The sequence below is a fragment of the Propithecus coquereli genome, unplaced genomic scaffold (genome assembly GCF_000956105.1).
Source record: "Propithecus coquereli isolate 6110/MARCELLA unplaced genomic scaffold, Pcoq_1.0 Scaffold66, whole genome shotgun sequence".
NCBI classification, from domain to species: Eukaryota; Metazoa; Chordata; class Mammalia; order Primates; family Indriidae; genus Propithecus; species Propithecus coquereli.
The window spans coordinates 2,556,577-2,580,875 of record NW_012152618.1 but is presented as its reverse complement, the minus strand read 5'-3'; the positions used below and the strand labels follow the sequence as shown (position 1 = coordinate 2,580,875).

The following is a 24,299-nucleotide window of genomic DNA, read 5'->3' as shown; positions in this document are numbered from 1 at the left end:
ATTGCCCAGAGAAAGAGAATCAATAGGGTGTGTTTATATATAGAAAGAATAAGAGATTTATTTGAAGGCATTGGCTTACTCATGTGATTGTGGGCCTGGCAAGTCTGAAACCCGTAGACAGGAGACCCAGGTAAGCGTTTATTTCTTGAGTCTGAAGACAGCCTGGGGGTGGAATTTCTTCTGCTTTGCAGGGGTGGAGAGTAGACAGGAGACCTTAGTCTTTTTTCTTATGGCCTTTGGGTGATGGGATGAGGCCCACCCACACTGTGGGGGGCAATCTGCTCTACTCAGAGTCTAGTGATTAAAATGTTAATCACATCTTAAAAAATACCTTCACAGTAACATTTAGACTGTAGTTGATTAAAAACTGGATACTGTGGCCTAGCCAAGTTTACACAGAAATTAACCATCATACCATTTATAATCTGAATGGATCATTTTCACAAGTAGCTGCCATGTTATGTGTCTTTTGTCCATTAACTGCTCTTCCTACTTGAAGGACTTGGTAGTTTAACTTTCATCGCTGGGTTTGCTTTTCCACAGAGGACTTATCTACTAGGATAGTGGCAGAGTTGTTCCCAAGGGATGCGACCAGCCCTCGATAGCTGGGGCTTTGATGAGCGTGGTCTGGGGTAACTGATGAGAACGGTAGGAGGATGTATGAACTACTATCAGAACGGAAGATGTTTTAAAATCACTGTTGTCAAATAGAATAAATAATATTTAAACTCAAAATACATTGTGAGTTATGTAAATGTGATGCTGGCTTCAAAGTAAGAATCTTTTTATATGGTAGCACACCCCACTCAGAAATTCAAGATCAGAAGTTTGCTACTTCTGCAAATTGGAACTTCACCAAATAGTCCATTCTATTATATCTTTTACTGTGTAAGAGCTACCAGATTAAAGAAAAAATCATTCAGAAGCAACATGACTAGCCTCTCAAGATACATCATTGGCAAAATTAGACTATTAATGACTCTTAACAATTATAACCTGATATGTCAAATTAGAATTACTGAGATGGGAAATCACCTCCATCTCTTCAGTTATTACAAAATATCCATTCTCATTGTCTGGGAAACTGTAAATGTGTTTGGCCTGAAGGCAGAAAGTGGGGTCTCATCACCTCCCAAGGTTTCTTCCAACTCTCCAATGCTTCCTTTCTCCACGAGCTCTGCCTTTTCTGGTTCTCTTCTCTTCCGTGCCTGTTGCAGTTTCTGGAAAATTACTTGGAAAATAAAAGCTAGTAGGTAACAGTTCTTCCCAGGAACCACCCCCTTCTACATTGTGGCGCTGGAGCAGCCTTTGAAAGACAGACTCTCAGGCGGCCTCCAAGAACTTCAGAGTGTATGTACTTCCCCGGCTCTGACTCCATTCTAGGTGGTGACAGTGGTTGAGGTCTGAGACCTGGAGTCGTGCCTTATCAAGCTCTCTTATTTAAGTAAGCACTTTACAGAAGTGTAACAATCATACCAACAAGTACGCAAGTCATATAGATGTACGACCCAAAAGGGTTTTTCAAAAGAGAACACCCCCATGTAACCTCCCCCAGATCAAGGAGTAGAACGTTAATGGCACCTAGAAACCTCACCAGGTTCCCCCACCCCGTCATTTTTTCCAAAAAGTAACCACTATTCTTTCTTCTATCACCATAGGTTGGTTTTGCTTGCATTTCAACTTTATGTAGATGGAGTCATATTGTATGTATTCTGTGTCTGGCTTCTTTTGCTCAACATCTTGTCTGCGAGATCCAACCTTGTCACAGCAGTCGTTTTGGGTTTTTTTCATTTCAGTGTAGGATTCCACTGTATAATGTACCGTGACTTACATACTCTTGCTGCTGTTGGTGGACATTTGGGTTTTTCCAGTTTGAGCCTATCTCAAACAATGCTGCTGTGAACATTTATGGATATGAGTTTTGATGCACATGTGTGTGTATTTCTGCCTGTAAGCAGAATTGCCGGATCATAGGATATGCATATGATCATATTCATTAGCTATTGCCAGGTAGTCTTCCAAAGTGATTGTATCAGTTTACATCCCCACCAGCAATTGTGAAAGTTCCAGTTATTCCACATTCTTTTCAATTTTATCCATTTTAGTGGATGTAGTAATATCTCGATATGGTTTTCATGTGTGTTTCTCTGCTGATTAATGATGTTGAGCAGCTTTTCATAGGAATATTGACCATTTGCATATACTTTTTATGTCTTTTTTAAAAAAATTGGGCATTGTGCCTTATTCTTATTGATTTGTACACATCCTTTAATTTATATTGGATACGAGCCTTTTATTAAAAACATATTGATCTCAAATATATTTTTCCAGTGTGGCTTGCCTTTTGCTGTCTTAGTTGGTGTCTTTGGACAACAAAAGCTCTTAATTTTTATGAAGTCTGATTTATCAATCTCTTCATTTATGGTTAATGCCTTTTGCATCTAGATAAGAACATCATCCAGGCCTAGGAGAGCCAGCTTTGTTAGAAAGGAGTTTGAAAGTCTAAGAAGCCCCTCCGAGAACCCTTAGTATCACTTCCTATGTACCTGTTAAGGACTTGGCAATGGCCTGTTCTTCCCTTTGCTAACTGTGGTTGAACAGATGATAACTAGCTCAGGACTTCCACATTTTCAAGAAAACAGATCTCTCAGGGGATATAACCTTATGGCTTTTCCAGACATCAGTGGCCTGTCGTAGTATGAATAGAATTAGAACTATACCTCCAAGACACTTCAAATGAGGGTTAAGGATGTCCAGTGGGCGGTTCCTTGGAGAGTTTCAAAGAGTTTACAGATTTGGAGTTAACTATGGGTGGAAATATGCTTGGAGTGTCCTTTTTTAACCTTTAGCTATAAGAGAATAGAAAACTGAATACTCTTCCTACCTATAATATGAGTAGTTTTGGTATTAGATGCTACAGATGACTTTAATGGAAATCTGGTCCTGTTCACTGTAGAACTTTTCCAGAGCCTAAGATCTAGCAGTCAGCCTTCAATTTTTCCATGATTTATAGCCAATAATTGCAAAATGTCTTTTTTAGGTTTTTTTGTGTGTGTGTGTGTGTGTGTGTGTTTGTGGGTTTTTTTTTTTTTTTTTTTTTGAGACAGAGTCTCACTGTGTTGCCTGGCTAGAGTGCTGTGGCGTCATCCTAGCTCACAGCAACCTCAAACTCCTGGGCTCAAGCAATCCTTTTGCCTCAGCCTCCCGAGTAGCTGGGACTACAGTCATGCGCCACCATGCCCGGCTAATTTTTTCTATATATTTTTAGTTGTCCGATTAATTTCTTTCTATTTTTAGTAGAGACGGGGTCTCGCTCTTGCTCAGGCTGGTTTCGAACTCCTGAGCTCAAACAATCCGCCCGCCTCGGCCTCCCAGAGTGCTAGGATTACAGGCGCGAGCCACCGCGCCTGGCTGGGTTTTTTTTTTTTTTTTTTTAATAACTTAGAGACTTCATCAGGAAGTCACATTGGTCAAAGGTTGAGTTAATTTTCTGATTTTTTTTAATTGCTAGGAAGTAAGGTACTGAATCACCTAAGTGATTTTATTTTCCTCTTTGCATTGACTACAGGGAAACTTAGAGTTCAGGCCTGTATATGGGATTTCATGGAATGAACTTTATATGCTAATCTCACTCCTGATTCTGTCTTTATTTCCCCATCTCTGTTTTCCCTTTCTCTCCTTTTTCTCACTGAATTTTAAGTGTTGGTCATGCTATATTTATGTAAAAGACTATAAATTAATTCTGGAATAGGGTATGATGTGAAATTAATGCTTAGAGTACCCATTCTTATTTGTAATATTAAAAAAGATCTTCTGAGGTCCACACCACAGTGCCCGTTTGGCAAGTGTGGGGGGTGATGAATTAAATCCCACGTGTCCATGAGACACTTAGAAGAGACAGGATTGAGAGTCAGTCCCAGTGTCCAGCCCTTTGCTCTTGGTATGTAGGAAGGGGAGGACAGATTCTGATATTTCGTATCTTTTTAGACTTTAGAAAAAAGTCTTCCAGCACAAGAAGTTTGCATAAATAGAAGCTTAGGAGAAAAAAAGTGGAATCAAATTATTTTATAAGGAAACCAAATGTCAGATTATTTATAAGGAAACCAGAAGTACTTTCAGTGACTAAGCAAACTCAAATTCCACGCCTCTGGTCATCTAGCCTTGTCAGTTTTTATGCTGGAAAGCAGCACTTCGCTTTTATTTATTTTTTAATAGTGGAATCCATCCATTTCTCCTCAGTGCCCTTGTCCAGAAGACCGTCAAATAGAGAATTGGCCAGAATTGACTGAGAATCCACGAATCCTTAATAAATATTGTGTTGATATTTAAAATTGCACTGGTTCTCTGTAAGAGAAAGGTCACACAAGTGTCACCAGGCTTAAAATAATGCTTCTTTCAGAATCTGTATTTTACACAGAATGTCTATGTTGAGGTACATTCATGCACGCAAGAAGCTTACCATATGGAGAAGAAAAAGCAAACTTGGTCTGAGTTGTGTTCTGTTTTAAAACTGGGAGCAGCTTCTTCTTTCTAACTTTTCCTACTGTTTGAAAATCCCGCCTCTCGCAGCATACCCAAGATACCTTCCAATCCTGGGTCTCTGGGTAAACCCTGGGCACAAAACAAGTCCTCAGGAGGCTGTGGAGTTCACTTGACTGCTCCAGGCCCATGGCCTCGCTCCCCCTGCTGCCCTGTCCCTTGGCCTCCAGGCGCAGAAGGTGTCTCTGGCTTGCGCCTGCATGTCCATGTCACAGTTCAGTTCCTGTGGCTTAAGGCATTTGTCCTGTGCTTCCCGTTTACGAATGGAGATGCTTTTAGAAAGGTGGGACAGGTGAAGTGTAATTGGTCTTGTCTGTCTCATTGTGAGCGAGTTTTTAGAGCTTTGCCTGAGAAGGAAAAAACGCTATTAAAAACACATGCATATATTACACCTTTCATAGTCTCCTGGTTTTTAAAAATTAGCTCTGGAATCCACACTTACTAGAACATGTCAGACAACTAGAGGAATGTAAAGTAAAATCAAGTCTCTCCCTTCCCACCTTCAATTCACTTCTGACCCCCTTGTAACCAGTGTGGACACTTTGATGTATAGCCCTCTGTGTTTTTTTAAATATCTAGAAACTTAGGTTTGAGATTGGTTGGTTGGGGCAGGTTGAGAGTGTTGGTGTTTGTTTTTTTAAAAATGAAATTGCATCAAAAATAACGTTCTACTACTTTATTTCTTTCTCATATAATAGCATGCTCTGGATAACATTCCAAACAAAAATACATTTTAGTTGAGGGGAAAGAATATGAAAGCACTTGACTTGGGGAAGAGTGCTGCCCCTTTGGTGGGGTCTGCTGCCGGCCCCCTCTAAGTGGGATCATGGCCAGTCCACACTCCCCCGTCTCCAGGGCCCCGGTTCAACTCCTGTAAGGGAGACCACGCATGTTTTCAGACCTCACTTTAATTTGTTATGTTCTATCACGAAACAGTAGACATGTAGCCTACCCCATTGCTGTAAACATCCAGTAATCAGAAAGAAATTTGTTTTGCACTTTAGTTAATTAGGTAATTTTAAGGATTAGAGGGTACTTCTTCTTCCTAGTACAAACATTTTCAAGTTTGGCAATAGAGTTTGGGATTTGGAGCTGAGCCAGTCTTAGTATGAAATATTTTTCTTGCTTTTGCCTATGTTATTTTGTGTTGAATTTCGGGTTTGGGGTTCCTTACTACAAGTACAGTGTGGGATTGGGGTCGCAGAATGTTGGTGTCTCCCACGAACAGGAGAGCAGCAGCTAGACAGCCGTGTCCTGTGTCCTCTGCCTGGTTGCCGGTCCCTCAAGGGCCCTTCCTCGTTTGGAGGAAGAAACTCAACTTGACCTTGACGACAGCAAAGTGCGATTTCCCGGTACTGGTTACTTCCCTTAGGTCAGACAGGCTGCTAATGAGCACTGGGTCATGGGTTCAGTCCCTTGTTGGCAGAGCTGAGGACAAGGTCTTTCTCATTTTGTCACAGACTTCCGTACAGCCTGGGCTTGGTTTCCCCATCTTAGGATGGGGGAAAATGTCATTGATGTTTTACAAGGGAAATTTGAAGTTCAGTATTTGTAAGTAAGTACCTTGACATCTTTCTCTGGAAAGCACTGTGGAAACACATTATCTCTTGGTGGTTCTGAGCAAGAGTTGTGTAGGGACTGGCAGCACTGACGGATCTGTTTTTCCTTCTGACCCCTCTTTGCAGAACGCACACAGCTGTTAAAATAGCTCCAAGATACAGCGCGCCTGTAATCCACGTCCTGGATGCATCCAAGAGTGTCGTGGTGGTAAGTGTGGGCCCCACGTACGTGTTATTTCAGATGTGTTGTAAAGAGAGAACGGGGAGAGCGTTAAGAGTTCAGGGTGTCACTCATGATCTATTTATTTTCATTCACTTCTATTAAAGGCAAAAGAGCAGCCAGAGGTTTATGGTGTGTCCTTGTCGTGTCTTCCTTTCTGGAAGGAGGTCCAGGTGACCATGTCCTGTACTTTCTTTCTTTCTTTTTTTTTTTTTTTGAGACAGAGTCTTGCTCTGTCACCCAGGCTAGAGTGCAGTGACATCATCATAGCTCACTGCAACTTCAAATTCCTGAGCTCAAGCAATCTCCCTGCCTCAGCCTCTTGGGTAGCTGGGACTACAGGTGTCTGCCACCATGCTGGCTAATTTTTCTATTTTTTGTAGAAATGGGGTCTCTTGCTCAGGCTGGTCTTGAACTCCTGACTTCAAGGATCCTCCCGCCTTTCAAAGTAATAGATTCTGTTTCTCCATGACTATAATAAATAACTTGCCCAAGTGGCTTTCCCTGCTTTTCTCTTTCAGAGAAGCTGAATATCCTGTCTCATCATAGGTTTATTGTTTTTGCTGAATGATAGGCTATAACTGGAGGGCATCTGAGAGACCCTGTGGTCCAGTGGTTTCCAAGCTGGTTTTAGTGGGGAACCCTCATCTATAAGTGACGTCTCACTGGAGACTCAGTGTGTATAGAGAAGAGCCAAGCAGCCCCTTCCAGCCTCGTCCCCTGCTTAGCAGTCGCTGAAAGAGCACAGTTTGAAAACCACGGGTCCAGTCCCGCCTTTGCATTTTGCAGGCGAGAAAGTTACTGAGGGGGCTGGGCCATCTGGGAGACTTCCAGTGACATTGTACAGCCTGGACTAGGGTGATGCCCACATGTCCCGAGCTTCTTCCAAAGGAATTCTTTCAGATATGTGGGTTTATTTACACGAAAGTTATGCAATAATCACTAACATTGTCAAAAATTTAGTGTGCCGGGTACTGTGCTTTACGTGGATTATTTTATTTAATCCTCAGAATAACCTCACAAGGTAGATATTTTTATTATCCCCATTTTAGAGATCAGGAAACAGGAATAAAGAGGTCAGTCACTCTCCCGAGGCCACACATCCATGGAGAGGCAGGTGTGGGATTTGAATGCAAGAGATCTACTCTATGCTAAATTAAACTTGTATCCCATTCGTATTTAACAATTCTCCTTTATTAAAAAGGATAAAATGAAATCAAGGTGGGATCATAAAATCGCAGTTTTTTATTTGTTGTTGATGTAGACTAATGTGCAAAGAAGCTACATTTCTGTACCTCAACTTTAAAACAATTTTCGTATCTGATTTTTGGGTTCATATATGCTTCATAGGAACATATATGAGGTACATGGTTGAGTGGCCAGGGGCCTCTTTTTAAACACTTGCTGCTATTTTCAAATACCAAGAGTGGCCCGGAACATTTTCCATTTGGAGACAAGGCTGTTGGATCCGTGTAGGCTCACAGTGCTAACATCTTCTCTATAGGTAGGGGAAGGAATTGGCCCCCTGATTCCATGTTTGGAGAAGAGGCTCCTTCACCGTGTTGCGGAGTTAGAGCAGCAGGGGCCTTGCTGAAAGCCAGGCAGGGGCCAAGGCGTGGGCATTTGTGCTCTTCAAGTTCGGTTTAGCCAGGCAGCCAGCAGGAGCTAGCTCTTCTCATGTGCAAAGTAATGGCCACTTTTCGACATTACTCAAACATGAGTCAGATGACAAATCATCTGGGTAACTGCTAGTGACACTTCTCAGGAGCCAGTGGTATAATTTGTTTCGGATGGTTATTGGCTCCTTGGCAGGGAGTCTTTTGATCTAACTGAGGTGAACGTGGAACAGGACCACGACTTAGTAACTGTCTTATATATTTGAAAGATTCTAAAAAGATGTAGCAAGAACTGTACTTAATGATTGGAGATTTAGACCTGAGGATGCGCCTTGCTTTCTCTCCTCCTTTAAGAAAAAGACATGGTCCTGATATTTAATTCTTTTTAAATTTTAAAATGTCTTTTCAACTTATTCCCTCTCATGGGGTGGCTATTGCTGTAAAAATTTTTTTTAAATGAAGAAAAATAAAAACCATAATATGTCTCAGTGGTTGGCATGAAAACACATGATGGATTTTGATTTTTTGGTGGAAGGATTGTGTAGGTTAGGCCATATATTGGCCGTGAACTTGTTTCCATCAAGCAAGCCAGACTGGACAGGAAGGGACCTGTTACAGTGGCTCTGGGCGCAGGGGGCTCCGTGAGGGTGTGGAAGGTGCCAGCGAACTGCAGTGCTTCGTTCTGTCTACCCAGCAGTACCGGCATCAGGGTGTTGTAAATGCGTTGGATGTGAAGCACATCCGGGTTTTTCTTTCTCAGAGTGTATGACCTAGCAGAATATAACAGTGTTTCGAAACATTATTTCCATGTATTCTAGGGAGTTTAAGAGTAGGCATACCCTTATTGTTTTCATTGAGCTGTGCTCGGTTTCCTAAATGAGGACTCTATTGACTTGAGTTTAATGCAAGGCTGGGAAATACTTCAGGCTGGAAATGCCATCTGGGAGCCTATTTTTAGGCCTGCCACAGTGGCCTTTTCTGATTATATGCCTTAATGAAGTGATTTTGCTTTTTATACTAACTTGTAGGCGATTGGATTGTTATTAGAGATACTTAGAAAACTCTCATAGGACTATAGACTTTTTTTGTTTTTTTTTTTAAAGAGACAGACTCTTGCACTCCAGACACCCAAGCTGGAGTGCAGTGGTACTTTCGTAGCTTACTGTAGCCTTGAATGCCTGGGCTCAAGTACTGCTCCTGCCTTAGCCTCTTGAGCAGCTAGGACTACAGGCACATGCCACCACGCCTGGCTAATTTTATTTATTCATTTTACTTGTGCGGAGGGGGTCTCACTATGTTGCCCAGGCTGGTCTCAAACTCCTGGCCTGGTCCTCCCAAAGAGCTGGGATCATAGGCGTGAGTCACCACGCCGAGCCAGATTACAGATTTTTAAAGCTGGTAGGCACTTTAGCCATCATCCAATCTAAATTCCTCAATTTCAGATGAAAATATTAAACTTTTTGTATCTTAGAAAAGTCCTGCAGGAGAATGCAGGGAGAAGGCAGTGCTGTGATCAGTGGCAGCCATTTCTTCTTTCTCTGTACTTTTATTCTGAGCTTCGATGGTAGCTGTTTTACCAACTCGATAATCATAGTCCACAGATAATATTTAGCTGATCCTAGTTTTACAGTTTAATGAGTAGCCTCACATTTTCTCAGATTATTGGTTTCCTTTTATATTTTAGCAGAAGCTCGCGGTTGACTGTGAAGATTAGCCTCATTCCTGCAGCAAACACTTAGTGAGGATGTACCTTGCACATGCCAGGCACTAAGCTAGGTACCAGGGCACGAAGGCAGTTAACTTGTGAGTCCAACTCAGGGCGTTCTAGTAAAGAAGCAGACACATAAACTGACACTAAGAGCTTATGGTATGTGCAGTGACAGATGAAACACTGAAGGGGGTACCTAACTCAGTGTGTCGGGGTCCCTGAGACCACCCTCAGGTTCAGCGATTCACTAGAAGGACACACAGAACTCAGAAACGCTACTATACTCACAGTCATAGTTTATCATTCTGAAAAGATACAGATTAAAATCAGCAAAGGCAAAAGACGTACAGGATAGAATCCAGGAGAGACCAGACACAAGCTTCTAAATGTCATCTCCCCATTGAATAATATGGACAGTGCTTAATTCTTCCACTGATGATGCGTGACCCCACAGTAGAAGCACTACCAGCCAAGAAGCTCACCTGAGCCTTGGTGTCCTGGGCTTTCGCTGGGGGTTGGTCACATGGGCCTGGAATGCCCATGTGTCTGGCCTTACTTGCTCAATCTTCCACCTCTCCAGAGGTTAAACAGATAAAGCAAGAGCCAAGGCCCCTCAACCTTAAATCAGATTGTTAGCATAAACCATCTGGCACAGCCCAGGGACCCAGGTGTACAATGATACTCTTGTCAAGCAGATTAGCCCAACAGTTTGGAGCTTATCTCCCAAGAACCAGTCAAGGGCCAGTGCTTTCTTAGGCTTGTGCAGGGTTTGAACATCCCAAGCCCACTGAGTTTACCCTTTCCTGCACACCAGGCAAGAATTAGCCCAGTTGGTAAAGGGAGAGGAAACGAAGTTAGGGAAGGCTTCCTGAAGGAGCTGTCACCAGAGCTGGCCATTACTGCACCCGTGTTATCTTCTTTTGCTGCTCTGTAGTTCTTGAACTTGATCTTGCATTTTCAGTGTTCTCAACTATTAGATGAAAATCTAAAGGATGAATACTTTGAGGAAATCATGGAAGAATATGAAGATATTAGACAAGACCATTATGAGTCCCTCAAGGTAAGTGACAAACAAATCTTTGCTTGTTTGGGCAATAAAATGATCCCACAGTTTTTAATGTGACTTTTTTTTTTTTTTAGCTGTTTTTGAGGAGAGTAAAGGCTTAGTATCCTTTTAGAGAAGTTCTGTCTTCTGGCTCGAATCAGAGTTCTTCATTGTCTAAGTTCCCAAATAATTTTTGGTTGCATAAAAATGAATTTTATTGATTTAGCAAACATTTATTGGCTACCCAGTAGGTGTTGGGTGCTGTGCTAGGTTCCCAGCGTTGTGGGGATGAATAAGATATGAGTTCCCACCCGACAGGGAAGCAGGAGCCGAAACAGTTCTGATGTGACTCCCACGGATCTTGCTCTGGAGGAAATAATGGGAGAAAACGGAGACATGAGACAAGGGCCGATGTTCGCCTCTGTCCCTGATTGCCCAGCACTGACTGCAGAATAATGTCTCAGGAACTGGCCCTCTCTAGATAAGCTTCAGGGAATCCATGGAGAACAGGCATAATTACTCTTTAGAAGTCACTGGGATATTTCTTTCTGGTTATCTGCCTTCTTGGCTTGTGGCTGAGTGGCATAGGGGTAGGGGGTGGGATCTGGGGAGTTGCTTGGCAAGTGAAATGAGACAAACAGTCGATTCCACCTTCTGCTGCTCAGGGTGGTCCATGGCTCACGGTTAGCACCCCGTCCCTGGTTCCGAGAGCACAGGCAGGAGACCTCTTGGGCGCCTCAGGTCCAGGCTGCAGAATCGGCCTTACGTTTGCGTATCAATAGTTAATTCACAGTGCTTAGGAATCTTTGCTATCTGTTATTCTGGTACTAATGTGAAAACTGGATAGAAAAGGAAGAACATTTTAGGATAGGGGTTTTCATTAATAAAAGCATTCGTTTTCTTACAAAGCTTACATACTGGCTTTCTTGGACATGTTTTCATAACAGCAGTGGAAAAGCTAAGAGTCTTAGACTAAATAACTTTTCTTTGTTTTTTAACAGGAGAGGAGATACTTACCCCTAAGTCAAGCCAGAAAAAATGGTTTCCATATCGATTGGCTGTCTGAGCCTCAGCCAGGTATGTCCGGCTGTCAGCTAGAGGAAGACCGAATGTGATAACTGACATGTGCTGAGGAGACGTTTCCATTTATTTGGCTACAAAGTCAAACCAGCAGCTAGTAACTCTCAATCGTGTCTAGTGACGATGCGTGAGCTGATGATCAAAGAAAGGAAATAGGTGCCGTTTACGGAGCCTGTCATGTGTCAGTGTCCTGAGGCGGACCCGCAGCAGCTCGCTGAGTCCTTCAGGCAGCTCCATGATGCACATGGGAATCGTGCCCATTGTAACTGAAAAAACAGTTTCGGGTGATAGTTTGAAAGGTTTCTGGGATTCTCTGATCTGTCTTCCAAACCCATGCTCTTCCCGCTGTGCTGTGCTTGAGTCGCCCCCTCAGCCTAAAGTGGGTTGTGTGGAGACCTGCCTGGGTGGCGCTGTTGCCTGGGGTGGGCAGGCCCGAGGGCAGACGTGGAGTGTCTGAAATCAGAAATGCCTTCGCCGCTCACACGTCTCACGCTGCAGCAAAGCCGGACCCCTATGTCTTGTTCTGTCTCCTGTTCTCTCTCTGGATGCTTCCTTCTCTTGTTATTTCTTTTATTAGATTTCTTCCTTTTTAAAATTTCTAGCCCCTTTCTTGCCTCACATAGGCATTCATGAGGGAATAAAATGTGTTAGATGTTTTGACAGGCTCAGAGAGGCATGGGACACAAATGCAAAAACCAAGACACAAAAGGGGTTATATTAATTGAATCCATATTTCCAAGGTAGTATCTCAAGTCAGCTTTCGTTGCTCACGACATCTGTGTTCTACACATGCTCGGCAGTGTTGAGAGGATTAAATTGGAAATGTAGGTGTGCTTGGTTCTAATTTCATTCCTGCTGAGTCCGGTGTAGCTTGGTAGACAGAATCGGGAGCCAGGAGACCGGGGTTCTTGTCCCCATGTGGTCCCTGGCGCTGACTCACTAAGTGACCTCGAGTCACTGACTTCCACATTTGACAGTTTCTAATGCAAATATTGTGAGGGTAAAATAAGATATTATATGAAAACTTCTAAAAAAAATATAGATCACTATCTATTCCAAGCTATGATTATTTTTCTTTATCTTTCACTGTGAAATTAGAATAATAACACAAGGGCAAGTCTGTTGTGACAAGTCAAACATCCAAAACATATTTTGCTGGAAATAGTCCTCAGGAGACCACCGTACCTGGCAGCAGTGGGGACATTTTTTGAGTGGCCACTTTAATCCCCAGCTGAGGGCCACTGCATGGCTCTGGCCTGCGACCCGAGGGGCATGGGGCCTTGAGGTACAGTCGTCTGAAGTGTGTTTGAGGACAGCCTGCCTTAGGGCGGTTGTGGGAAGTTGATACAGGAAAAAAGGAGGGTCTTCTCTCAAGGCCGTGGGTGGTAAAACCTCAGACATCTCTTAAACTCTGGGCGACAAGCTGGTCAGGAGAGTGTCCCTGGGTGGTAGTGCAGCAGCACGGTGTCCCAGCCTTCCCAGGCGAGAGGACACTTTAATCAGGAACATAGTCAGTTTCTTTTTAGTTTCTCTGCTAAGAGGGCTCTACAGAGTTTTTTACCAAAGAAACCAACATAGCAGGATATTTACAAAGAAAGGATTGTCCTGTGTAGTCACAAGAAGGCAAGGAACAAATGGGAACGAGTTACTATGAACAAGTATGGAAAGGTGGAGGTTTCTAGGCAGAATTAAGAAGCTGCTCATACTTTTCCTATATTCTCATTCTCATTTTTACTGTGAAATGAGAGAAAAATACTCTTGAGACTTCTTTGTTCTCCCAGAGCACCTGCAATTGGTGGAACAGGAAGTTCTCTGATCCCCAGTTACAGATCGGGAAGTGGGGGGGTGGGAGCTGGCAGCGTAGTCGGCACCTCGGACTCGGGCCTGACCCTGCCGCAGCAGCTGGAGTCCGAGGCGCTGGCCCCACTGTAGGCTGGTGGGGGGCGGTGAGGGTTGGTGGTTACTGCTGCTCTCAGTGTTCCAGAAAGCCCAGTAGCACCATCTGTCTCTGAAATTTTCACCATTATTTAAATTGTATGTTTTAGACTCACAAGAACAGTATATTAAACATCCTCCAGCCTGAGAAATAATCTACCACCTGTTTTTTAAAAAAACAAAACAAAACATATGTAGTGGAAGTCCCGTGTTTGTCCCTTCATCCCTGCAGAAATAACCACCATCCTGAATCTGGGACCTCATCCCCATACATGTCCCTGTACTTCGTGCGTGTGTACCAGTAGGCAGTATAGAATATTGCTTCATATTTTAGAACTTTCTAGAAGTGGCTAACTCTCCGTGTCTTTCTGCAGTGTTCTTTATGTTAGTATTGTCTTCATTTGTACAAGCAAAGATTACCCCAAGGCCTTCTTTTCTTCCTGGGCCTGGGGTGGGGACGGAAGGGGTGAGGGAAGCGTTTCCAAGGGTGGTGTAGTCAGTCAGCATGGGAAGAATAGTTTTATTTAAGATTCAGTGCAGAATTACTCCTTCTCCGTGATAATTTAAAGTTCCCCTCTTTGTGAAACAACTCCCACGGGTGACAGGAGGGAGGCAGGGCGTGGGAGTTGGCAGAGCAGTGAGGAGCTGGCAGGAGGCCGCCACCAGGCAGGGCGCCAGCGTGAGGGGGCTCAGCCCCAGGTCCGGCGTCAGCGTTGACAACTGTGCCTCTTTCCCGTAGTGAAGCCCACGTTTATTGGAACCCAGGTCTTCGAAGACTATGACCTGCAGAAGCTGGTGGGCTACATCGACTGGAAGCCTTTCTTTGATGTCTGGCAGCTCCGGGGCAAGTACCCGAATCGAGGCTTTCCCAAGATATTTAACGACAAAACAGTAGGTTAGTTCAGTAAGTCCTTTTTTCCTGCCTCTCATATTCAAGATGTCATTGTGACTTTGAAGATGAAGGTAGGTGATGAGCAGTGGATTTGGATTGTGCAGAATATAGCTGCTTTCACACTGTTTACTTGCTCAACTTTTTAATGGTTTTTAAACTGCTAGTTCAGTCCCTATTATATTGACTAAATTTGGTATTTCATTTTTTTAAATAAATGTTTACTGATATTAGTTACATCCTGGACTGTATGCTGGGCACGAGCGATAAACAAGGTGGCAATATAATCCCTGCCATCTAGTCCAGGACCTGCTGGCACAGCCACAGTAATGGGTACTTGCCAGGCTCCTGTGGCCACAAGAAGAGGAGACAGAACTCAGTCTGGGAGGTCAGGGAAGGCTTCCTGGAGGAGGTGGTGTTTGAACCGCTTTCTGGAGATAAAGCGGGAGTTACTGAGGCTCACACTGAGGACAGGAGGTGACATTGAAGGAAAGGACATTCCAGGCAGGAGACAGAGTGTGAGAAGGCACAGACACTTGTGCCTGTTCAGGGAACTGCAAGGAGTCCATTGTGCCTGGAGCATTAGGGAGGGGAAGGGCACTTGGGGCGATAAACCAGAGAAGTGGATGAGCCAATAAATTGCTCCCCCCACTTCTCCCTTAGCCTGTCCCCCAAGACCTACCCCCGAGACATGGGATCAAAATGTGAGGCCATTCAAAGGATCAGGTAACGGCCAGGTCAGAACAAGATGTAGGAGTGGACTCGCAGAAGCACGGGATTGGGCCAAGAAGAGCCCGAGAAGCTGGCCTCTTGCCAGTTTGCCAGAGCATGTCCCGGGGCTGCGTGTCAGGATGCTGAGAATCAGAAGCTCCAAGGTAGCCAGGAACGGGGCAGTGGGCAAGGGGCTTCTCATGCTGCTGCCCCTGAGCCATCGCAGGAGAGCGCTCGAGGGGCTGTCGGACGGGCTGCTCACCGTGGTGGGGCAGCCCAGTGTCACCAACATGGAAACCAAAAGAGGGTGTCCCGTGAGCGCAGCTCCCACTGTGCAGGTCCAGGTGCAGCGCTGAAGCCGCTCACGAGGATTTGGGGCCAGCTTCACTCCTCACCCTGTCACGTCCCCAGGGGTCACTGTGAAGTCAGTGGAGTTGTATGTGCAGAGGAGCGTCACTGAGCAAGGAATCTGGCCTGCTTTTTCTCACCCTCTGTCTGACAGGCTGCTTTGGGAGCCACAGCTTGGCTCTCTGCCTTTTGTTAAATGGAAAAATTTAAGTGCCTTGAGCCGGGGGAAGCAGACTGTGGGAGCTGCAATTAGCAGGAGCCACCAAGCCCTGGCGGCCCCACTGTCAGCTGGGAGAATGGCAAGCACCGAGAAGGGATTTGAGGACAGTAGAGAAGGGGGCAAGGGGAGATGACTGAGGAGGGATGGTAGGGATGGTGGTTTTAAAAAGAAGCATTGTTGCTGGTTATTTTTGGCACTTCTAAATGAATTTTTATTATATTTTTCTAATAGGTGAAGAGGCCAAAAAGGTCTATGATGATGCCCAAAATATGCTGAACATACTGATTAGCCAAAAGAAGCTCCAAGCCAGGGGCGTGGTTGGATTCTGGCCAGCGCAGAGTGTCGAAGACGACATTCACCTGTATGCGGAGGGTGCCGTGCCCCAGGCTGCAGAGCCCATAGCCACCTTTTACGGGTTAAGGCAGCAGGTATGGAAGGCTTATTGGTCACATGCCGACGTTCTCAGTCTCTCGGGCTTCTTAGCGTCCAAAGCAAGAGAATATTTACTTGTTCAAAAACGTTAGTTAGCATCTACGTATATTATTAAAACAGAACATTTGGTGGTGGAAGACAGGTGGAGACAGACATTCGCGGGATGTGTACCAGGTGCTAGGTGTGGAATAGGGTGCTCAACAGGCCATCCTGTTTCATCTCCGCATGGCCCTGCTATCAGGCCATCTGTGTGTCCATTTCACAGAGGAGAACAGGCAAGCTGGTGGGGATGGCACTGAGCTCCCTGGCGCGGAGGGGAGGCCCCAGCCCGTGTGCCTGACGGCTGCTTTTTCACTGCTCGGGCCTTGCCGCCTTCCCTGTGGCGAAAACAGGCTCTTCTCAGCAGGCTCCCTCTCATGCCCCCTCCTTTGACAGTGCGAATATCATACGCATGTCACTTTAGCTGCTATGAAAATCAAGAATTGGAACCAGAATTCACCAGAGTCGTTAACAAATTTAATAATCTGCAGTAAATTATTCTTTCAGTTTTACTACCATTTTCGGTCATTCAAAAATGATAGTATTGCTTTCAATACAATATAATTCATAATGACTGATCTTTTGACCATAACATCTGAAGAGATTCTTAAATTTGGGGCCTTAAACAGTACTAGAAAGGATTAAACGAGGACGGCTACATCCTTACCATATGCACTCAGGCTCAGTAAATCCTCGCTGTGTGCACTCAGGCTCAGTGAATCCTCGCCATGTGCACTCAGGCTCAGTGAATCCTCGCCGTGTGCACTCAGGCTCAGTATATCCTCGCTGTGTGCACTTAGGCTCAGACACCACAGAATACAAGGCAATGGGGTTCTAATGTTAAGTTCCAGCCCCTCCTTACTAGGGAATTGGGGACTATTCTTTCACGGGTGTAACTATGGTCAGAAACCTCTGTTCTGGCCCAGTCTTTCATTTTTCAAGTCCTGGGTCCTCCTCTGATCACTTTTTACTTGCAATACTTTCCATGCCTGGGCAGTCTATGACATATTATATCAGGGCATTTAATATAATGGATTCTCAGAGTTCACCTTTTTAATAATCTCTGGAAAGGGGAACTGGGCAATGTACATGTATTACCTACCCAGATAGATATTTCTAAGGAGGTGCTTTCCTCCAGTACACGCTGGTAAATTCTGGCAGCACTGCCTTATTACCTTGGGAGCCTTGTGTTGTGAGTAGGCTCTGATCGCTGTCTCTTGTAAGATACCACAGGCCCTGTGACCTATCTCTGCTGTGGGGCAGGGAAGCTTTGTATCCCCCTCTGGCTTTTGTTAGCAAAGAGCAGTTGATGGGCAGAGTACAACTGGAAGACGGCTCCCCATGCACGGCTGTCCCTGAGCTCTGTGGCATGTCTGTGAGCCTTATTGAACACCTCCTTGCCTGCACATAACGATTTCCTGCCCCACGTCCATTAGGCTGTGCTGGCTTCCGTGGCTGGCAAGCAGCTCTGAGGCTTCCGGGTTGGCCACTCATTGACTGATCAGTCCTAGGCAGTCCTTCATATAGGGGAGCATCAGTGGTGGTTCCAGCCCGTTGCTCTGCCCACGGTCTGACTTCGAGCCCGTTGATCCAGCTCCCGGTGCCCGCAGCCTCAGATTTCTCGTCTGTGTACTGGCGTTGACGGCATCACTCATGTCACAAGCTTGTTGAGGGTTAAAATGCTCATTCGTGTGGAGCACCAAGAACAGGCACTGAGGGAGTACCAGTAAGTACGAGTTGCAGGCTCTTTCCCTTCTCAGCAAATATTTATTGATTGCTTAATACGTCTAAGACCTTCTTTGTCAGCTCAGTAGCAGGGACGAGTCAGTCATCAGCTGAGAGTGACAAACGGGCACGGACAGGCAGCTGGGCCTTGGAGAGAGCCGGGAGCAAACCTGCCGAGTTCTTGGTTCGGCCCTGGCCAGCCCTGGTGTCGTTAGTCGTGTCCTGTTCACCGTGGCAGCAGTACGTGGCCTGCGCGTTTCCAAGCAGTTGGCTGGGCTGCTCCTCGTGATGCTCGGTGGAGGCTTATGCACTCACAGGACCCTCTTTTGAACATAGCGCTCAACTTGATGGAAAATACTCTTGGGGAAAAACGTTTTTTTTAATAGATGGTTGTTTAAGGTTCCAGTTCCTAGCATAGCGCCTATAGCCGCCCAGTAAACGTTTGGTCCATCTGTCCGTCTGTGAACAAGCACAGTAACTGGTTTCTTGGCCATGTGTGTTACGTCATGTCATGTATTTTCTAAAATCCCATTTCGTTGATTTAGTCAATATTTATTGGATGCTCGCTGTGTATCAGGTATGATTCTAAGTGCTGGGGATGCAGCAGTGGGTAAAACAGGTGGCCATCCCTGTGCCGTGACGCTTGCATTCATTCGAAGATACTGGATTGCTTTCTGTGGTGTGCCGGGGCTGCGGCCACGCTAACGGCCCCTGTGCCCACTGCTTGGTTTTAAGGCTGAGAAGGACTCCGCCAGCTCGGAGCCCTACCACTGCCTCTCGGATTTCATCGCGCCTCTGCACTCTGGCGTCCGCGACTACCTGGGCCTGTTTGCCGTCGCCTGCTTTGGGGTGGAAGAACTGAGCCAGGCCTATGAGGACGACAGTGATGACTACAGCAGCATCATGGTCAAGGCACTGGGCGACCGGCTGGCGGAGGTGAGCCACCGGGGTGTCCTCTGGCTGAGGACAGAGTCCAGGCTGTGGGGATCCCGTGGCGGGTGTCTGAATGCTGATCAGCATTAGAACCGCTGTCTTTTTTTTTTTCTTTAAGTCAGTCGCTGCTGACTTTAGTATTACATGAATTTTTAAATCACATATCCCCATATTACTGTCATCATCTTTTGGGCAAATAAATCCCTTCAGTGATGCCATAGTTGGCTGTTGCCTTTAGAACCCTAACCTCTTTGCCTGGTCTCTTGTTCGTCTCCCTTTACTTTCTATGATGTGACATTTTCGTAAAGACCCTGAAAAATTAAAAACACATTTTCATTTCAGAACCCCTCATTCTAATGTTGGTATCTTCTATAGATTCTCTATCCTTCTCCGCACGGAATGAGAGAGCCTCAACCCTGGGGAGTTCCTTTTCCTGCGGTGAACAGTGGAGGAACTGGCAGCTGTGTGGTCCCAGCTGCTCTTTCTGGCCAGTGTTAGCTTTGGCCTGACCTTCAGGCAAATGTTTAAGTTAAAAGGTCTAGAATCCCCAGATCACTAAATATCATACTTCAGAGCCCAGGTTGGCCAAACTTGAGCAGCAAAGCAGCTAACGTACAAACAGATCAAATCCAGCCTTTCCCCTCTAGCCACGTGTCCCATGGCTGTGGTCCCCATGAGTGCGGCTGCTCTGGATGCTTCCATTCAGCGGGTGGAGGCCGCACTGACGCCGTGGGCCCTCTGCCTAAGCACGTTGGCGCTCTGGGTTCCAGGCCTTTGCGGAGGAGCTCCACGAGAGAGTGCGCCGAGAGCTGTGGGCCTACTGTAGCAGCGAGCGGCTGGACGTGGCCGAGCTGCGCAGGCTGCGGTACGAGGGCATCCGCCCGGCGCCCGGCTACCCCAGCCAGCCCGACCACACGGAGAAGCTCACCATGTGGAAACTCGCGGACATCGAGCAGGCCACAGGTACCGCCAGGAGGCAGTGGGCTCCTGTCTTTCCTTACGTAATAGATTTTGTCAATATAATGACACAATCTTTTTTAATGGAAGGGCTGGGAATGACATCATTCCCTATCTCACCCTTTCGCAATCGTAGCTATTCTGATATTTTACTTCGATATTACTGAATAGTATTCTTACATCACTGTTTTTAGATTTATCAATTTGAATTATTTCCTCTTGACCTGTAACAAACGGGAATTTAGCCTACTTAATACCATTCCATGCCTCTCCTGCCCCGCTTTCCTGTTACCGGTGTGGTCGTGTCTTTAATCCCTGCCTAGTGACTAACCTCGTTCCCATCGGTACCAGCCACCTCACGCTCTTGTCCCGTTGCTTGTCCATAACGTCTCTGGACGCCAGGGCACTCAGCCTTCCCTTCCGCCCTTTTCTCTCTTTACTTTCACACTGCTATTAACATTTATGCTCTTCTGTAGTCATCATTCTCTCTAGCATTTTGTCTGTGGCTTGATTCTAACAGTTGAAAACGAGAAGTTGGCATGTTCCCTTTTGCGATGACGGACCAGGCACCTGGCACCAGCACCCTGAGCCCAGAGCAGAACCGATCATGGTTCTGTAGCTGTGCATTGTCACGTCCATGCCCTGGTTCTAGTCCTGACTGCAGAGGTCCTGTGGTTGAGGCGGCTCATGCTAAGATCGTAGTTTTCAGTGGAATTAGTCAAAAGCGTGCCATCAAAGCTGGTAAAGTTAAAGGAATCTAGATTTAAATGAGGAACTGTGCGGTGTGTTGAATCTGGGTCAGCAACAATAACACTGACTCCAGGAGTCATGAGATCTGGGTTCGAGTCAACGTTTCTTCCGTAAGCTAGCTGGGTGACCTTTAGCAAAGCCCTCAACCTTCATGTTGCTGACTCCTCGTGCATAAAATGAGTGGCTTCAAATGGATAGCCTTGACGGCCCCTTTGAGTTCTTCAAATCCCAAGAAAGAACATCTCTTCTTTCTCAGCTGTGCTGTGGACTCATTTATTCTTCACCGGAGCCAGCTGTTGGTCGTCCCTAGTGTCAGTGGCCCCACAGGGCCTGTGAGGCCTGTCCAGCTGGTGTCCTCTCTCCAGGGTCAGAGCTCCTCCCCGAGCAGGTCCAGGCTTAGGAGCAAACCGGGGCCTCTGTGACCAATCTTGGATGGCTGAGGGTTGGTTAAGAGTGTGGAGAGCCTTTTCCAGGCCTGTCCCCCTGGGTTAGAGGAGATCCGCGTGTCCTGTTTTTTTTTCCGTGTGATAGGGATTTGCTAGACTTACTTGGCCACAGCTTTCATGCGGTGTCCTGTGTCTACCTAGAAGGCGCGTGTTCACTTCCATTCAGTGATTTAACAAGAGTCGGTCGAGGGCCTGCCATCTGCGGGCCTGCGCTTTGCCCTGAGTGAGCCTCCCCCACGCTCTCCCTGCAGGCATCAGGCTAACGGAGTCCCTGGCCATGGCCCCCGCATCAGCAGTCTCAGGCCTCTACTTCTCTAATTTGAAGTCCAAATATTTTGCTGTGGGGAAAATTTCCAAGGATCAGGTAAGTTAGCTGTTTCGCTGTATGTGACTTCCCTAGATACCTGTCCTGTTTTAAATGGGGTTCTAGAACCTATCTTATTTTAAACGTGAATGAGAATAAAATGAGGGGGAAAGGATGAAGAAATTTATCCCCATTAATATCTTAATTTGATTTCAACTCGTTACCCCTATTCTAACTCTCACCGTACACTCAAACCTCTCTCTCTCTCTGAGCTTCTAAGCATCAGGTATTTAGTACATGTTGTTTTTCTGCCCAGAGAATAGGAAAACTTGGTAGACATAAATATCTGTCTCCATTTAACTCAGTAGATTGCTATTAAGACAAGAAATGGAAGGTGCTTAATGTTTCTTGGCAAATCCCATGGAGATTTCAGTTCAGAACGTCTTATCACTTTGCCTTAATAAGATGCATCTAATCTTTTGCAGATTGAGGATTACGCTTCGAGGAAGAACATGTCTGTTGCTGAGGTTGAGAAATGGCTTGGACCCATTTTGGGATATGATACAGACTAATTTTTTTTTTTTTCACCTTTTCTATACTTGGTGATCTTCAAGGAAGTATAATCCAGAGTGCCTTAAAAATAACAACAAAAACCCCATGTGCGTCTGGCTGCTTCTGGTTTTGGAGGACTATTTGGTGGAACCCTAAAGAGAAGTAGGGTCTTCCTACAGTACCTGGAAAACAAAAGTGTTGTTTTTCAAGGACCTCGAACGAATTGCCAGGAGTAGGGTTCCGATGGTATCCCTGGTCCGTCTGGGATAGGGACAAGCTGAAGATAGAGGTCTTTTGCATTTCAAAGCAAAGTCAACTTGCTTTTTTCCATTTTTACCTTAAACCTAGGAGGCCACTTAGTCCTTTTTTTTTTTTTTTTTTTCCTCTTAGGAAAAAAGCCTGAAACTCAGTTGAATAGAGAAATGTGACCCCGTGGCAAAATGATGCTGTGAGAAATGGGGCATTTTAGTCTAAATGGTTAGAACAATGGACCCTGACAGGGAAGGAAGTATGGCTCTGCTCTCTGCAGAAGACCTCATTTTCTAACGGCTCCATTAAATGGTTGCAGAATTCCCTTTGCCAAAAGGCATGGCCTCCCTGCTTGCTTGTCAGAAACACTCAAGCCGTTTGCCCCAGCGTGGTCAAGTACAGTCATGCTCTCCAAGCACTTTCATCCTCCCGTGATTTCATATTCCCTTGCCCTAAGGGACAAAAAAGATAAGGGTGATTAACATCTGTCAGTTGTTTTCAGGACTGAGCAGGTTCTTGGCTCAGCTGTGATATCCTGTGCAGAGTTGGACAGGTGGACAGTGTAATGCCACTTATTTCTTATTTTATTCTCCTTAAATTCTTGATGTATTCAATAATGAAGAATGGTGCCACCACCCAAGTAACAAGCCTCAAAGTTACCCCTTGTCATCTTTTTCTTGGATGATTGCAGTTATCTAAACAATTTGCACATAGAGGGTCCGTGTGTCCTACTTTAGTTGCGACGGTGATGGACATTCTCAGGAGAAGGCAATGTTGAGGTCTGGTTTGGGATTTGAAGGCTAAAGAGGAAGATGCAAGGAAGGAACAGATGAAGAACATCTTTGTTCACGAATAGGAATATTAAACGTTATAAGGGTATCGGATCTCCCTAAATTCATCTATAGATTCAATCTCTTGAGACACAAAGCACTACCTGTAAAAGAAAAGATGATTAAATCGACTTTATTGAACCTATGGGCTTATGTTAAGCGAATAAGCACTTTAAATGAGAAGAGAAGCCACAACTTGAGAAGTCAGTTATAATACAAATAGCTAACAAAGGATTAGTAATCATAATATATAGAGAATTCCTATTTAAAAAAAAAACTAGAGAAATAGAGAATATTTGAAAAGGCGTTTCATGGAAGAGAAACATCAAATAAAAAGATGTTCTGCATGATTGATGGTCAGGGAAATATGAATTAAGACCATAATGAGATTCCATTTCACACCCAGAAGATTTACAAAAGTTGGGTCTGACAGTACCAGGTGTTAAAGAAGATCTGTGGGAACCCATACATTGTTGTGGGTGTGTAAACAGGCACAACTGCTTTAGGAAACAATTATATCTTACAAACTTGAACATTTGCAGACCTTATGATCCAGCTACCGACTCCCACTTGTATGTCTAACAAACTCTTGCATGTGGTCACCAGGAGGTATGTGCAAGAGGATTGATAGTAACGTATTCATAATTAATAACTGGAAAAAGTGAAATGTCTGCAGGAGGAGGGATGAATAAATTAGGTATGTTCACCCTAAGGGATAGGATTCAATTGCAAAAATGACTGAAGTGCAGCTATACTTCACAATAAAAATGAATCTCAGAAAATATTAAAAAAAAAAGCAAGTTGCAGGAAACTGCATATAGTATACTATTTTTATTGAGCTCTAAAGCAAAACCAAAGAATATATTGTCTAAGCATATATATGCAATAAAAGTATATTGTAAAAGAAAAAGAAGTAACAGAATGAGAAACCAAAATTTTGCATGGTGGTTACCCATGGAAGGAGGAAACGCAGGGGATGGGAGAGGAACACATGGGTAGATGCAAGTGATGAGGAATGTTCTAGTTCTTAGGGGTAGGCTTATGAGTGTTTACTATATACTATAGTATGCTTTATAACTAATATATAACATAGTTTTATATGTATTAAATGTGTTGTACTTAATACCTGTATTGAATATATTGTTAAAAATAAAAGCAGAGTAGAATGATAACCCAAAATCTGGTACGATGATTTTGTACATAAGGTTGGTA

General features: G+C 44.9%; 1 protein-coding gene across 1 annotated transcript in view; it reads left to right on the top strand.

The window, feature by feature from the left end:
• The window catches only part of MTR (5-methyltetrahydrofolate-homocysteine methyltransferase), a 114,363-nt gene extending 92,244 nt beyond the window's left edge, over nt 1-22,119 (top strand). The window contains exons 25-33 of the mRNA XM_012660154.1: nt 6,225-6,306; nt 10,604-10,702; nt 11,689-11,764; nt 14,442-14,597; nt 16,102-16,298; nt 18,802-19,002; nt 19,770-19,962; nt 21,404-21,516; nt 21,942-22,119. Of these exons, the coding sequence (XP_012515608.1) occupies nt 6,225-6,306; nt 10,604-10,702; nt 11,689-11,764; nt 14,442-14,597; nt 16,102-16,298; nt 18,802-19,002; nt 19,770-19,962; nt 21,404-21,516; nt 21,942-22,028 (1,204 nt within the window). The 3' untranslated portion in view covers nt 22,029-22,119. The remainder of the gene's footprint in view (nt 1-6,224; nt 6,307-10,603; nt 10,703-11,688; nt 11,765-14,441; nt 14,598-16,101; nt 16,299-18,801; nt 19,003-19,769; nt 19,963-21,403; nt 21,517-21,941) is intronic.
• The last annotated feature ends 2,180 nt before the right edge of the window (nt 22,120-24,299 follow it).